We start from the raw sequence: 15005 nt of genomic DNA, 5'->3' as shown, positions 1-15005 counted from the left end.
AGCCCACATGTGAAACACAGCAGCAGGCAGCACCCCAGAGGAACAGGAATGTTTGATCTGTTAATGTTTCCCCATGAGGATTTTTGTTTTCCCCCTTCAGCTCCCCTTGAATGATTAGAACCCAGTTCAGGAAAAAATTATTCAAATGGAGAAAAAGTGACCTGACTGAGGAAGGCAGAGGAGGAAAGGAAACCGTCCTGTGCAGGGCACTTTTCATCCACACCAGCCCAGGAAATGAGAGAACATTTCCCAAGGGTCATGGGCCCTGTGCTGATAGCTCATCACAACCTTTCTTGATAAAAGAATCAGGTTGGGCTTGGCTGAAAGTTGTTTCCTTAAGGCTCAGTCCCTCTGGAGGGTTTAGTAAAGCCAAGTGAGGTTTTAAAACTGTTTTAAAAACCAGTTCAATTGCCATAAAAGCTGCCTGGACGCTTTTACTCCACACGCCTCAGGCAAACCGGTTTTCCTTATTCCATATTCCACTCATTTCAGGCTTGGCTGGGCAGAAAAATTCCAAAGCTTTGGAATCTCCAAGAGGAGACTTTTTTTTTTTAGTTTTATCAGAGCAGGTCCAGCTTTGAGAGGTCTAAACTCCATTGTTTGGGTTTGGGTGATAAACTCCACCCTTTTCCTGGTATGCAGATGGAAAGGACACCCTGCCCAGAGCTGCATTCCTGGGGTTAATCAGGGAATTTTGACCTCTGCTGTTCAGGACACAAATGGCTAAACCTGATTAAAACCAAACTGTGACAAAAGTTACCTTTTTATCCTGCAAAATTATCTGCAGTCAGCCGTTCCAACTGACTTTAGATATTTTGCTGTCCCAAGTGCTGCAAAAATTTGGATTGCTGGAATATCCACAGAGAGAAATCATTCCTGAGAGTCACCTCGTGCAATCACTCCAGCCAGAAGAACATCTGCTGAACCATCTTCCCTGCTTGCATTTCATGAACCATTCTGAAAATCAAGGTTTCTAACAGACCCAGACATCTAAAATGATGAAACCGTCATCTGGGCTCAGGTTGTGATGTTATCATTTCAGGTGAACAAATCAAAAGTGCAATAAATAAGAATATTTGATGTGGTGGAAGTAGGAAAGGGCAAAGCACAGAATTTTCCAGGAGAGCTGGGAGGCAGCGTGTCCCCCCTGGAGCAGGGACACGGTTCTGGGTGAAAGGAATGAGGGGTTTGTCTTTACAAACAAACTGTGGGTCTGCTGATAAATAAAATTGGATACTGAGGATGAAAGAAACAATGGGAAGAATTCCATAAATTCCAGAGGAATTCCATTGATTGACACAAGGAAAAGAAAAGGGGGGGCACACATTAGAAGGGGTCTGTATTGGGTGATTTGGGGAGTCTGGACCTCTCAAATACCTCAGCAAACGGGTGAAGAGAGGGAAATGTGGCTGGGAAATTGGGATAAAAAGGAGGCTGCATCCTCTAAAAATCTGAGAGCCCCCAAGAGAAATGCCCCATGGCCTCTCCCTTTATTCCAATAAAGTCACAGCTCCTCTGTCTCGTTTTTGGACACACATTTTTGGTGTTAATTCAGCTGCCAAGGGCGGTACTTACGCTGCACTGTCACCTGCAGCACGCAGCTCTCCTGCCCTGCCTCGTTGGTGGCCACGCACTGGTACAGCCCCGTGCTCAGCTGGGTCAGGTTCTTCAGCAGCACCTGCCCGGGGTTCGAGATGTCTGGAATGGGAAAAACATCCCTGGGATTAATCAGATGGAGTGAGAAACTTCAACTGTGGCTAGCTCACACAGGCACAAATTGATCTGTGGGGTCAAATCAGCTCCGGGACAATGCAAGGGGGAAGGAGAGGAGAAAGAAGAAAGGAGGGGGAAAGAAGAAAGGAAGAAAGGAAGGAGGAAGAAGAGGGAAAGAAGGGAGAAAGAAGGGGGAAGAAGGGAGAAAGAAGGAAGGAAAGAAGGAAGGGGGAAAGAAGGAAGAAAGAAGGGGAAAAGAAGGGAGAAAGGAGGGAAAGAAGGGGAAAAGTGGAGCATCCCCCCAGGTGCAGGCGCGGCAGTGGGAGGAGTGCTGGAGCCCCAGTGTCGCCTCCAGGCAGTGTTCCCGGAGCTCGGAGGGAGGGAATGCCCCGACTCACTGACTCTGGAGTTGGGAGGGAGGTGCTCGGCTCTCTCGTCCTCCTCGCTGATGCGCTGCCAGCGGTACGAGATGGGGGCAGTGCCCGAGGCGGAGCGGCACTGCAGGGACAGCTCCTTCCCTTCCAGCATCTCCCCCTCCAGCCAGCACTTGGGCTTGGAGGGTTTCTCTAGAAGGAGCAGAAGACAGGTCATGCGGACACAGCAGAGTCTGCTCACTGGAAACCCTTCCTTGGCATTTAAACTGCTTCCAAACGCTGCCTTCTGTGGAATGCCTTAAGGAATCACACCAGTGATGGTTTTTAGGGGTCTAAAACCCCTTCTCCTTTTCTCCTCCCTTTCCCTTTCCCTTTCCCTTTCCCTTTCCCTTTCCCTTCCCCTTCCCCTTCCCCTTCCCCTTCCCCTTCCCCTTCCCTTTCCCTTCCCTTTCCCTGTCACCCCACAGAGGAGCAGGCTGCCTCAGCCCTGGCAGTGACATTCTAACACTTTTTTGCCTCGTTCTGTGCAGCTCTATCACCTTTCCTCTTCCAGACACAATTTGGAGAACATCTTTCCCTCCCTTTGCTTCTCCCTTGTGCCCGCAGCTCCTGGCAGGCCTCGGGATTCTCCCATGGGATCACCGAGTGTGGAAAGCTGAGCAATCAGGGCAGGGAAATGCCAGCCCCAGCTGCTCATCTGTCACCTCCCCTGGCTGGGATCGGCTCAGGGTGCTGGGACATGAAGTGCCAGTGCCCAGCAGGAGGTGATGGCCAGCTGAGATAGAATATCAGCCTGCTTTGGGTGATGAGCTCATAGCCATCATTTGGAAAGAATGGCTTTGCATTTAATCACACCAACCTCAAACCGGTGCTTTAGGCTCTTCCTGTGGCCTGTCCTTTGCCAAAAAATGCAGAGGCAGATACAAACTGGGCACTGAAACCTGATCTTGAGGTGTCTTGGTGTATTTATACCCCGCTGAAACAAATCCCTCCCCAGGAAAGCGAGTCTGAATTTCTTTTTTTCCCTTTTGGGAGAACAAGAAACTGTCCTTACCTACAACCTTGAGGGTGATGCGAGCCCACTCGTACTGCCCAGCGTTCTTGACCTTGCAGATGTATTTCCCTGCATCGCTGGACTGCAGGGAGATGATCTGTAAGGAGGCATCTCCTGCAAGGAAGTTGGAGGTGAAGGAAACCCGTCCCTTCTGCTCCTCGTTCAGGTCATCATAAACACGGCCTCCAGAGTAGGTGATCACCTGGGGAGCAGAGCACACATGAGTTGCCTTTTATTTTCACATGGAACAGCAAATCCGAGCGTTTCCATCCCAGTTTATCGACTTGTCAAGGGTCACACGGGAAACCTGGCGCAGCGTGGGAAAGCAAACCTGGGTTTCCACCCTGAGCACAATGCAAGAAGTGTATTTATTTCTGCTTTATATTAATAATTATATTAAAAATAGATTTATAGTTATATTGGGCTATAAAGTATATAGTTTATATAGTTATAAACATATACAAGTTTATGCCACAAGGCATCAAAGCAGTCTGGAGGTTTGGCTGTGCTAATTTAAGTCTCTGCAGACCTAATTTTTATAAGGACTAAACTGCTGAGTTTTGTACTGAAACCAAGGGTTTGAAAACCAGGCCTGCAAAATCCAAAGTTATTTTGAACGCCTTAAGGACTTGATCTGATGAGGACTGACTATATTTTAAAAAGAAATCCATTGTAACACAACCCGTTCCAACACAGCACGTGTGGGTATCAAATAACTTTTCCACATTCTCAATCTCTCTAAATCAGCTCTGTTTTCTAAACACTGCTCTCATCACCAGAACAACCTGCAAAGCTCATCCCAGGCGTGCTGTTCAAGCGAGGGCTGGCGGCGTGAAGGCAGAAATAAAGAGATTTTCTCGGCAAACCCACCGCTTTCTGCACGGTCTCGGAGATGTGCAGCAGCCACTCGATGTCCAGGCTGCCCTGCTCCAGCAGCCCCAGGCGGTGGTGGCAGGGCAGGGTCACGTTTTCTTCAGCCACTCTCTTGAATTCGGTCTGAGCCTCGCAGAGCCAAACAGAACAGGAGGCTGGAAGAGAAGGGCAGGAGGTCAGAGGCCAGGCTGCATCTTTGCTGGTTTTTTGGGTTTTTTTGCTGGATTCTTCCTCATTTTCTTCACAGCAGCCAAGCAAACCCCCCCAGCTCGGCTCCCTGCACAGATTGCAGCTGATTTAAGGAGACATTTCTACAAACCCGGGCGTTTTCAGTGATGCTGAGGCACGAGCAGATGGCTTCACACTCCCGAGCTGTCAGTGCTCCCATAGCACCCACACCCTCTGCACACTCCCAATTTCAAACAACCTCCCCAGCTCTGCTCTCACCTCTTATTACCTGATTTCAGAAGTATTTCCACCCAGAAAAGCTTCAATTTATCCCTTCATCAATATGACAAAGGCTTGGAGTCTCTTTCCTAACACTGGATTATATTTATGTATTTCAGAAATAAGAAACCAGCCTGGGAAGAAGAGGGTTAAACTTCAGAAAAGCGTGGAAGAAGTAGGATTGGGAAGGAACTTTGAATAGCAACACCCTCAAAAAAAAAAGTTGTCCAAAATGGTTTGGCAGGATCTAAAAATGAAATAAAATTGAAGTGTCAAGCGAACCCGCTAGAGGGAAGCAGAGCCTTTGGAATGTGAGATAAAATCCCCCAAAACGGGGGTGAACGCCCTAAAACGCGGCCCAGGAGATGATGCAGGGCAGGGAAATTGGGTGTTCAGCCAGCACTGCGTTAGGCACTGTCTGCTCCATGTGAAAACTGAATAAAAGCCCACCATCAATCCTTGCCTTTGCCCATCTCCCACTCGTAAATGTGGACTCAGCATGGGAAGTTCAGACTCAGTTAAAACTGACCCAGGAGGAAGGGAAAGTTACAGGCAGATCCCCCAGGTCAAAATCAAACATTTCCCCACTAAATCTCCGTGGGGCACCGATGCCATTTGCCTTTGGGGTGTGAATCTTCACGGGGAAATTGAGTTGTTCTGCAGTTTTGATGTTCGAAACCCTAAAACCGTTTCTTTTTTCCCCTGTGAAACGAAGTGGGAGGAAATATTTTGCTTTCTGGGCCAAATATTGCGAAACTGCTGAAAATTGGGGAAGTTTCAAGCACTGGGAAGTCCCACGTGTGACTGAGCACACAATCCTGGGAGGACAGAGCAGGAGCATGAGAGGTTCCAGTTACACAGGCTGGATTTATCCCTAAACTTTTAATATTATTATCTACTCTTTATATACTTTTATGGTATTTAAACAGTGGATCCTGAACCTTCAGGTGAAAAACAGACAGAAAATTTGCATCCAACACGATGCTCTCTCATTCTTTCCATTTCTTCAGGACCAACTTTTAGAAGGTTCCTTCTCCCATTCTCAGCTCTGCCTCTGAGTCACCATGACCATCCCTCAGCTGCTGAGATTTGGATATTTAATTTATCCTTCCTAAACACTTTATCAAGAATTATCATCCCCTACATGAAATACCCGGAATTTTCGGACAGGTGGAGCCTTGCCAAAGCTTCAGCTCTCCTCCTGAACTGCTGGCAGTGAAAGCTCCTTTCCAACCACGTTAGCTGCTTGCTTTAAAGGGAAAAGTAATCCAGTTTATCACTGGATTCGCTGCTCTCAAAGCTCCATCTGCCAAATACAATTAGAATTCCTGCCCAGGACGAATCCAGCTTTTCCCTGGAGCCTGCTTTGCTTGGGGCTGCCCTCATTAGCACAGCTCGCTACATCGCTGATCAATAACCTTAATTTAGGCACCACAACAGGGACGTTCACACGACATTTGCAACATTTTCCAAGCCCTGTGGAGCTCTGAGGGTTCCTGCACAACCTCGAAGGTGTTCTGAGTTTCAAAACTTAATCCTGCTCCAGGCTTTTTATGTAAAATTAGAAATATTTCACGAGATTCTGACAGTTTTTGTTCCTTTCTGGCTTAGACAGGCTGGGTTTAGCAGAGCTCACACCTTCGAGGGATTCTTGCAGCTCTCAGGAAATAGCTGTGGATTTGAGGAAGAGCCCTGTGCCTATAAACTCATCATCTAAATGGGGAGAAAAAACAGTGGGTGACATCCACTGGAATAGTGACAAATTCCTACAGCACCCTTTATTTTTTCAAAGAATCAGAAATAATTTTGGGGCTGATTCACTATTGAACCAATAACCAAACTCACACACCATGCAAAATCTTATTTAAAAGCCCCTGATTTGTCTCTTCATTCCTTATTAATGCTTTACCAGTGTTTGAAAACTCCCACAGGAGTTGAAGTTTTGCAGGTTCTCTAGACAGGAATCTCACTTTATTTCCTCCCAGTCACCCATACGTTGAAAGGAAGATAAAACAGCCTCTTACAATAACCCAACAAAAGAGACAGGTGAAGAAATTACCCACAAAAAAAATCCCAAGAGACCTCAGCATGAGCACATCTCAGAGTTTGGGTAGGGCCTGGCTGCAGCCAGCAGGGATGAAATGGTGATTTGGGTTTAGTGCAGGAATTTATGGCACATGGGAGAAGGAAGGAGCTAGAAACAGATGCTAGGCTTAAAACCTTCTGGGTTTTATTATCCAAAGAAGAATAAACCCTCCCTGAAGTTGGATTTGTGTAGGTGAGGCCTCGCAGGGCAGTTCAAATAAATGAGATGGTTTTAACCATTTTTGCCATGTCTGCCCCTTCCTGCAGCTCTGCCCAGGACACAGGGGCTTGGTTACAAAGGGATTTATTTATCCCTTTGCTCTTCCAAACCTTCCCTCACAGAGCTCCACAGCCCTGGCTGGCCTCAGGGGCTGGATCCTGCACACAATGCATGAAAAAAGGGGATGATTTTCCCAGAAATCACATCCAAAAGTAATGGCACATTTCTGCAGGCTCCGCAGTTCTTGCCCAACAAACCCTCTTCCCCCTTCCACATCCTGTGGGCAGCTCTGTGTGCTGTCAGGAATTCGGGAATTGTTGCTTTTGGCTTTGCTCAGCTCCCATCCCATGACTCCAGGAGGAGGTGGGATTGGTTTTCCTGCTTATCCCAAATCTTTTTGTTGTTGTTTTTTTTTGATGGGTTGTTTTTTGGGTTTTTTTAGTTTTGGGGTTTTTTTTTTTTATTTCTTAAAATTTTGATTTTTTTTCTTTTAATGCTTTTGGAAGCGTTGGCCTGGAGGCCTTGGGTGGCACAGCAGAGGGGAGGAGCAGTGACCCTGTGTGACTGTTCCCTGCATTGTTCCGAGCACAATAACTCACCCCACACCCTGCAGACCACCACAACCATCCTCTCATCCCTCCCCCGTTTCAATCTCCAAGGGAAACACAGCCACAGGGATTTTAATCAATCCCAAAGGCATCCAGACACTGCCAAGGTTGACCAGGGGAAGGATTCCAAGGGGTTTTTAGCCCTCTCAGCCCCTTCTGCCTTGCACACATGGCAGAGTTTAAATTAAAAAAAAAAATAAAAGAGGACAACAGGCTGGATCCCTCAGCAAAGATGTCAGGCTTGAGGAATTCCTCAGAACTCATTTCAACATTTTAAAGACCTCTCATTGTGAGTTTATGTCATGGAAGGGTTTGAATTTCAGCAGAATCAGCCCTTTGAAATGGTGCAGGGGGAAGGAGCCGGCGCAACACAGCGAGCAGCAAATGCTGAGTAAACCGAGACCGTGTTTGGCCTTATCACAAATTCTGTCCCCACAAAGCAGTGTTTCCATGCCTGAACCCTTCCAGGATCCCACATTTTCATGCCCATGCTGTTCTGATGCCCAGAGTATTTCCATACCCTTTACAATTATATGTATGTACACACCCCCACCACATATCCCAACATCAAATATACATTACCAGACAAGCAGAATCAAAGGGGAAATAAATGCTTTGCTGATGTTTTTATTTATAGGCAAATTCCCATCCTAAAAGCTAAAGAGCTTCCAGACTTAAATCTTTCATTAGGTTCAGAAGGTTTGAATTAGGGAGCAATGCTAAAAATAGATTCTGCTATTTAAAAAGTAATAGGTTGTGCTGTATCACTTAACTGCTGGAATTAGGAGGAACAGCCTAGAAAAGATTCAGAGAATCAAGATAAAAGAAATCCACAATAATACTTTTTTTTAAGTTTAGCCCAAGCTAAGCTTAAAGCTTTTAAGGTTTTTTTTTTAAGCTTAGCCCAAGCCATACCAACACCAAGCTCACTCAAAATGTGAATATCCAGAAGGGGTTTTCCAAAATTTCAGCTTCTTCAGGAAGATCAGTGTGGTTTGTCCTTCATCAATGGCTTTTATGATTTATTTTGGCTTTTTATCAAAGATGAGATTTGCAACAGAATATCCCTGATGTCCAGGGAGGAGCAGAAATGCAACCTGTAATTTTCCTGCAGCTCCAGAAGTGACTCAGGAAACGCCTGGAATCTGCTGCTGAGGAAAACTTCCCTCCACACCGCAGCAAGAGCAGGAATTCCAGTGGTATCCACACACACAGTTTGTACCCTGTCTGAACAATTCCCAGCTCCCTGTGATGGCTGCTCTGCCTGCTTTTGTTCATCAAGATCAAAGCCTTTCCTGGGTGCAGGTGTGGCAGGAGCAGGGAGCCAGCCCTGGTGTCAGGGCACATCTCGTCCTCCCTGCAACAGGAGCTGTCCCCTGCGGATGAGTTCTCCACTGGGATCCTCCTCAAAGTCATCCTCACGTCTGTGTGACTCCTCTGAGTGGAAATGGGACCTTTCCAAGGAGGAAGGTTCGTCCCTCTGGTCCTGACTCACTCACTCTTCCCAAATCCAGGCTGTTGGAAAAACACAGTGCGTGCAGAAATCCTGTGCTGTAGCTGCTCTCAGCCAGACCTGAACTGCTGAAATGCTTCATTTTAATCAAAACAACTCAAATAAGCAAGAACTTCCTACTTAAATCAGCCCAGAGAGAATAAACATCCACAGAACTACACCAGAGCGTTCCTTCAGCTGGATAATCCTTCACTTGCCTCACTATTTTGTGCTAAAGCATCTGAAAACAGAATGTGTCTAAATTAGGCATGTTTGGGAGTTAAAAACAAAAAGGACAGCCTGCCATGTTGCAGCTCTGAACCACTCCCTCACGCCAGGAATTTAAGATGTTTCACATCTGTTGGAGTCTCATCTCGCTGGAGTCCTTTAGGAAATGATTTCCTAAGTTTCTCTATGAAAAAAAAAAAAAACAAGAGCTTGCCCCCCATCCAGTGCTAACGAGAAAAAAACCCTGAGTGTTTTGCAATCAGCAGATTCAGAGTTTGAGCTGCTGGAGCAGGAGGCCAACAATGACTTTTATGGCCAAGGAATTACATCTCGAGTCAAACTTGCAGGGCTGCTTGCGTGACTGGGCAGTTCAAGCAGTGAAGTGCTGAAGACACCGCAGACGAGTTCCACACTCAAGTAAGGCTCAGTGGGCCTTAAAATTAAACTCTTGAGGAATCAAACATCTTCCCCCACTGGTGCTGTTCAGGGGTGATGACAGACACAGACACACAGAGGCTTTTATGTCCCCCTGGACTCTCTTCCCCGGTTTTTTGCTGTGGATGAGGGAAAGTTGCGTTGTTTTATCCCAGAGTTATGAGGAGAACCCAAAAAGGTCGCCAGCTCAACTCATGCTCAGACCACACCAGCCCTAACAGTTACCCTGACAGCATTTCAGGCCAAAATAAACACCAAGCAGCGTCTCCTTCCAGACAGCTCTGCTGCATTCCTGGCACGAGGGAGGAGAGGCCGCAGGCGGCCGCAGTCTCCTGAGGGTCATTAAGGGAGCGCAGGCTGTGCCCTGGGACATCTGCTGCTTGTGTCCCTTGGCTGGCACAGACACACAGGCCAAGGGCTGCCTTGTCCCGAGGGCTCCAGTGCTCCCAGTGACCACGGCTGGCCCCAGCACGCCGCCGGCAGCCGCCTCCCCTCCGCCCGCCTTCGGCTGCGGGAGTTTGGTTGGGAAGAGGAAGCATCCCAAAGAGGGGCTGAAACAGGCCAGGGGGGTCAGGCCAGCCCCATCCCCATCCACACCACGCTGCAGAGCCTCTGGAATTGGAAGCACATGTGCTGAGCCCGGGGGAGGCTGTGCAAACAGAGAGCAGGAGAGTCCTGCCCGCGGCCGAGGATCCAGGCGCTGACGTGAAGCGTTTGGAATTGAGGCCCAGGGAGAGCAGCAAAAGCAACATCTCACAGAGCAAAGCCTCTGGTTTTAGGGGTTTGTAACAGCTGAGCAGTTACAGTGGGTAACTGGAGTGGGGATGGAACTGGGCTGGTGGTGCAGGAATACCAGCAGTGCCCAGCAATCCTTCCTGTGGAAATCCAGGATAGGGAAGGGGTGTGGAATGGCTTCAGCAGCACAGCATCAGTGCACGCCCTGTGGGAGTAAATTCACAGTTCCTGGTGTCTAAACGAGGTGGTTCAATATTTCTCAGGGAAATCTTAAGGATTCCTTTGTGGATTAAAGACAAGTGGAAAATGAATCCTGCAGTACCCAGAGACCACATGCAACGAGAAACCCTACCTGCGATAAAAAGGCAAAATGCTGTCTCTGAAAATGCCAGAGTTAACTTTCAGCACCAACCCACATCAAATCCAAAGTTTAGAAAAGCTTGGGAATATTGAAAAAAAACCCCAACATTGAAGCACTTCCTTAGCCAAGGAGCTTCCCGGGCAGCCAGCAGCTCTGGATGTGCTTTCCCTTCTCTCATTGCACTTCTGAAAAATCCAGTGCAAGCAGGAGATTCTGGCTTTCCATCCCTGGAGACTCCAGAACAGAAAACAAGGCACCAGCGCTGCATCTCACAATTTCATGGTTCACGGAGTGCCTGTGCACAGGAATGTGTGAAATCCCTTTGTCTTTAGTCCAGGCAGTTTTATCAGGGAATTGGTCCAGGTGTCTCCTGTGTGCAGCCAAGCCTTTTCAGCTTGGGCTTTGTCAGTGCAGATCTCAGACTCCTGGAGGGAAGAAGCACCAGTGGCTGTCTGAAATTCCCTTTTTTTCCAGGCATCTTTGGTTGGCTTTGTGTACCTTAAAGATTTGAAGGGAAGAAAACCGAAACATTCCATCCCTAAACATCAGAAATTTCACCTGGTTTAAAAAAGATTAAAAGAGGAGGAAGATGGTTTCAGTGATAATTTCTAGGATTTCTTTTGTCTGAGGGATATTCTTAGGCCTCAGTCTCCCAGGGAATCTCTTGTTGCTGTCAGTTCAGGGACACACAAATGAAGGCACACAGAAATGAAGTTCTCTGCCCAAGGCAGACACGGAGCAGAATCCAGAATACAAACCCAAAGAGACAGCAACAAAACTGTTTTCAAAGCAGTATTTGTCCATCAGATATTTCCTCACCCATTTTGAAATCCAAGGAGAAGGTTGCATCAGCTAACTCTAAAAATTGAGGAGATTGGAAGAGACTTGAGAGATTGATAAGGATTCTCAATAAAAATGTTATTGTGCTGAGGATTCCCTCTTCATTTTTTATCCCTTTGCATTAAGGTGTAAGATTTTAATCAGAAGGCAGTCAACTGATCTGCTGCTCAGTGTCCTGGAAATTCAGCTTGTTCTAAACTTGCCCAAAAAGGGACCAGGAAACTCAAGAAACACAGGTGAGCTTCATCCCTCCCTGCAGGAGGGAATTGAGGTAAGAACTGGGGATCTCAACCAGCCCTGTTTCCTTCCTTTGGCTCCATTCCCTCTTGTGATCCTGGAAATGCAAATAACCCCAGGTTTACATCTGCAAACCCCACAAAATCTGCTTTCCTGCGAGGAATTTGAATTGTTGCAGTTTACTGCTCCAGCGGGTTCGCTTTGGCTTTGAAAATTCCCAGTGTTCTGGAGGCAGAATTAAACTCAGCTTTCCCTCAGATCCCATCCCCAGCAGGGCTGGATGGAGTTTTAAGGCCCAGCCTTCACTCCCTGCTCAGCCCATCCCTGTTACCTCCACGGGATGTTCAGTTGTGGCTCCTAATTGCACATAACAGGCTCTGACATCTCACTTACCCACTACAAGCACCACTAATATGATACAAAATGAATGCCTAATGTATTAACACTCTGTCACTTTTCATCTCCACTCAGCCTCAAACCCTCGGCCACAGCTGCCCTAAGGCACAAAATGAACAGCGGCAGCTCCTCCCCATCACCCCCAGAAGTCTTGTAAGGGAGAAATCAAACTCTGCAAGACTTCAGAGATGGAGCCAAGGTACGACCTGCAGGGGCTGAGCAGCAGCAGCTTCACTCAGAGCTCTGATGGTCACACTGTGCCTTTTTGGGCTGCCTAAAAGCAGAGGCCAGACAAAATTCAGAGAATAAAAAGCAGTTTATTTCTATTTATTGAAGGGCCTTCAGGTGCATTTAGGGCAGACAAAACTCACCCAAAAATGGACCACAGGTTTTCCCACTTTTATGAGTTTGTTCCATTTGCACACTGGGGGTTCATCTCCCAGTTCCAGCTGCAGGGAATGAAGGAATTTCCCCCAAGTTTGCTGCCCCCAACTCCCTTTTGTTTCCATCTCTGGGGCCTGAGGCAGTGAGGTGTCCTTGATTGCCAGGCCTGGAGAGGAATTGTTGTGTCTGCCCAAAGTGGGGAAGCAGCAGCTCCCAGTGTGTGTGGAGTTTGGAGTCCCACACTGAGGAATGGCAGGAGTACAAATGTGTGAGAAATAGAAAAGCTGAAATCCTAACACATCAACACTGTCAATCCACTGCTTGCAGCCTCTCCTCAATTCTACTGTAGGCAGGATCAATTATTTTGTATTAATCCAGAGGTAAGAAAACTAAAGGAAGCTCATTCTTTAATCCTCATCCTTCACTGGCTTTAGTGTGAACCAGAAATTCAAATAAAGGATGGAGTTTTTCATTCTCATCACCGAGGTCCCCTCCCTGCACTTTCCCTGGAGCTGAGCACAGCCCTGTCCCAGCTGCAGATTCAGAGGGCATGAACAGCTTTTCTCTCACTCCTTGCACTGTGAGCAGGGTTTGAAGCATCTGGACACCACTCCGAGCTCTCAGGGTGCAGCTCTGAATCCAGTTTGTGAATCAGCACTGCCAGTGGGGATTACTGGGGAATGCAAACCCCACTGGAAAGGCTGGAAGAGACCCCCAGCTGCATTTGAGGGGTTGGAATCTCACAGGGAATTCACTGCAGCTCTGTGAGCTCTGTGAGCTCACCTGGCATTCAGAGAGTCCCCGTGCTCCAAATGATCCCAAATTTCTTCCCAATAACATTTACAAGGCAAGGATTGGACTGAACACTGTGCTCCTGAGAACTTCAAAATGAGACAAAACACCATTTGGAAAGAATTCTCCCTTTCCAAAGGGGAGCACAGCAGCTCTTTTAACTGACAGCACCACACAGCTGCTGCAAATGATCCCAAAACCCTGAAATTCAGGATAACTCAGACACAGGAAGCAAGGAAATGTTATTTAACACCAAGTATGATAAACTCCTGCATGTTTATATATATATATATGTTTTTGTTTTTGGCGTCCCAAGGTGTTCTCCTGCAGGGACAAGAGCCAGAGATAAAAGTCTGAGGGGGATTCTGCTCCCCACAAAGTTCCAGCCTGGGAGCTCAGGGCCAAATTCCAACTTCTGGATCCATTCCACTTGACAGCAGCCCACAAATCTAAAAAGAACGTGACCATACACAATAAAAAGTGCAGCAACGCTGCTGCAGCCTAAGAAAATGAAGAAATATTTAAATTTTTTTTGCTTCTTGTCAAAATTTTGGGAGATTTAAAAACATCTGGGAAATCGTGTTTGTTTGGGTTTTTTTGATGTTTGTTGGTTGGCTTTGGGTTTTTTACTTATTTACTTAGAAACCTGCACAGTTTTGGTGTAGAGGTATCAAAATCCTGATCTTTACCAGTTCAAAGCGTGAGTTAAGTCACCAAGTAAGATGTCTGGAAAAGGCATAAGGACTAAAGCAGAAAGCAGCTCCATTTCCCTTCCCTCACAAAGACACTCAAATTACAACTTTTCAATTCCAATTTTAGCAGCCTGTCAAAAATACAGGTGGGAAGACGCAAAATTAAGCTTTGGTATTCCTCGAGGTAAAATAAAACCTACAAACAATTGGAGGGGACAGAGAGGGGACGATATTCCAGAGGCAGAGAGTTCAGTCCATCCCTCTGAACTCATTCCTGGTGCTCACATCCAGCTGTTTCGGGTTTAGGGATGAGGTTGGGAAGGAAGCAGATGTTCCTCCCTGCCCACCACGGGCTGCCCTGCCAGCTGCTGAGATGTTACACGGATTTTTCGTGTTTGCAAATACCAAGGGTCCTGCAGAGGCACCGGATCTGTGAAAGCCCAGGGCCATGGCTGGGGGGGACCCCGAGCGAGAAGATTTTGAGCATCGCGCCTGCCAAATGTTCCTGTGACCTTTGCTGGGAAAGAGCAAAGCAGTTCCCTGGCACGGGGCCCTCCCCGCAGAGAGGGATGCCCCGAGTGAGGCTGGAGAGGCAGAGCCCTTTGGAAGGTCAGGAATTGGGGATCAGCCTAAAAAAGCCCTGGCTGAGAGCTACAGCACATCACGGAGCCCTGCAGAGCCAGCACGGAGCTTCCAGGATGCTGGCGGGGTTTGGAGGGGAGGAGGAGGAGGGTGAAAGTGGGATTGAGGCAGAAGTTAAACCATTGTGCTGATTGGATGTGAAAAGGTCAGGCATCTGATGGGGAAACACGCTGGAAAGGTCGGGTGGAGAGGGAGGAGTGAGGCCGGCAGGAATGGGGGGATCTCAGGCTCCCCCACCAGGCTGGGTCTCCGTCCTCCTTCCCACTCCATCTCCCTTGAAACCACGAGTGAACTTTCCCCGTGGCCTGAGTCACACTGGGGTCCCCACCAGGGCTTGGCCAAGTGATTTCCTCACCACCAAGAAGGGTTTTAACCACAGCCCTGACCTGTCACAAAG

At 47.6% G+C, this 15005-nt stretch overlaps 1 protein-coding gene across 2 annotated transcripts in view; it reads right to left on the bottom strand.

Annotated features, from left to right (window-relative positions):
- The window catches only part of CLMP (CXADR like membrane protein), a 40747-nt gene that overhangs the window by 4492 nt on the left and 21250 nt on the right, over positions 1-15005 (bottom strand). For both annotated transcript variants that reach the window (XM_058857158.1, XM_058857157.1), the window contains 4 exons: positions 4012-4169; positions 3142-3343; positions 2112-2279; positions 1576-1698 (listed from right to left, as the gene is read on the bottom strand). In XM_058857158.1, coding sequence (XP_058713141.1) covers positions 1576-1698; positions 2112-2279; positions 3142-3343; positions 4012-4169 — 651 coding nt within the window. The remainder of the gene's footprint in view (positions 1-1575; positions 1699-2111; positions 2280-3141; positions 3344-4011; positions 4170-15005) is intronic.

This window comes from Poecile atricapillus, chromosome 25, assembly GCF_030490865.1.
Source record: "Poecile atricapillus isolate bPoeAtr1 chromosome 25, bPoeAtr1.hap1, whole genome shotgun sequence".
Lineage (NCBI taxonomy): Eukaryota > Metazoa > Chordata > Aves > Passeriformes > Paridae > Poecile > Poecile atricapillus.
This window is presented reverse-complemented; position numbering and strand designations above follow the sequence as displayed.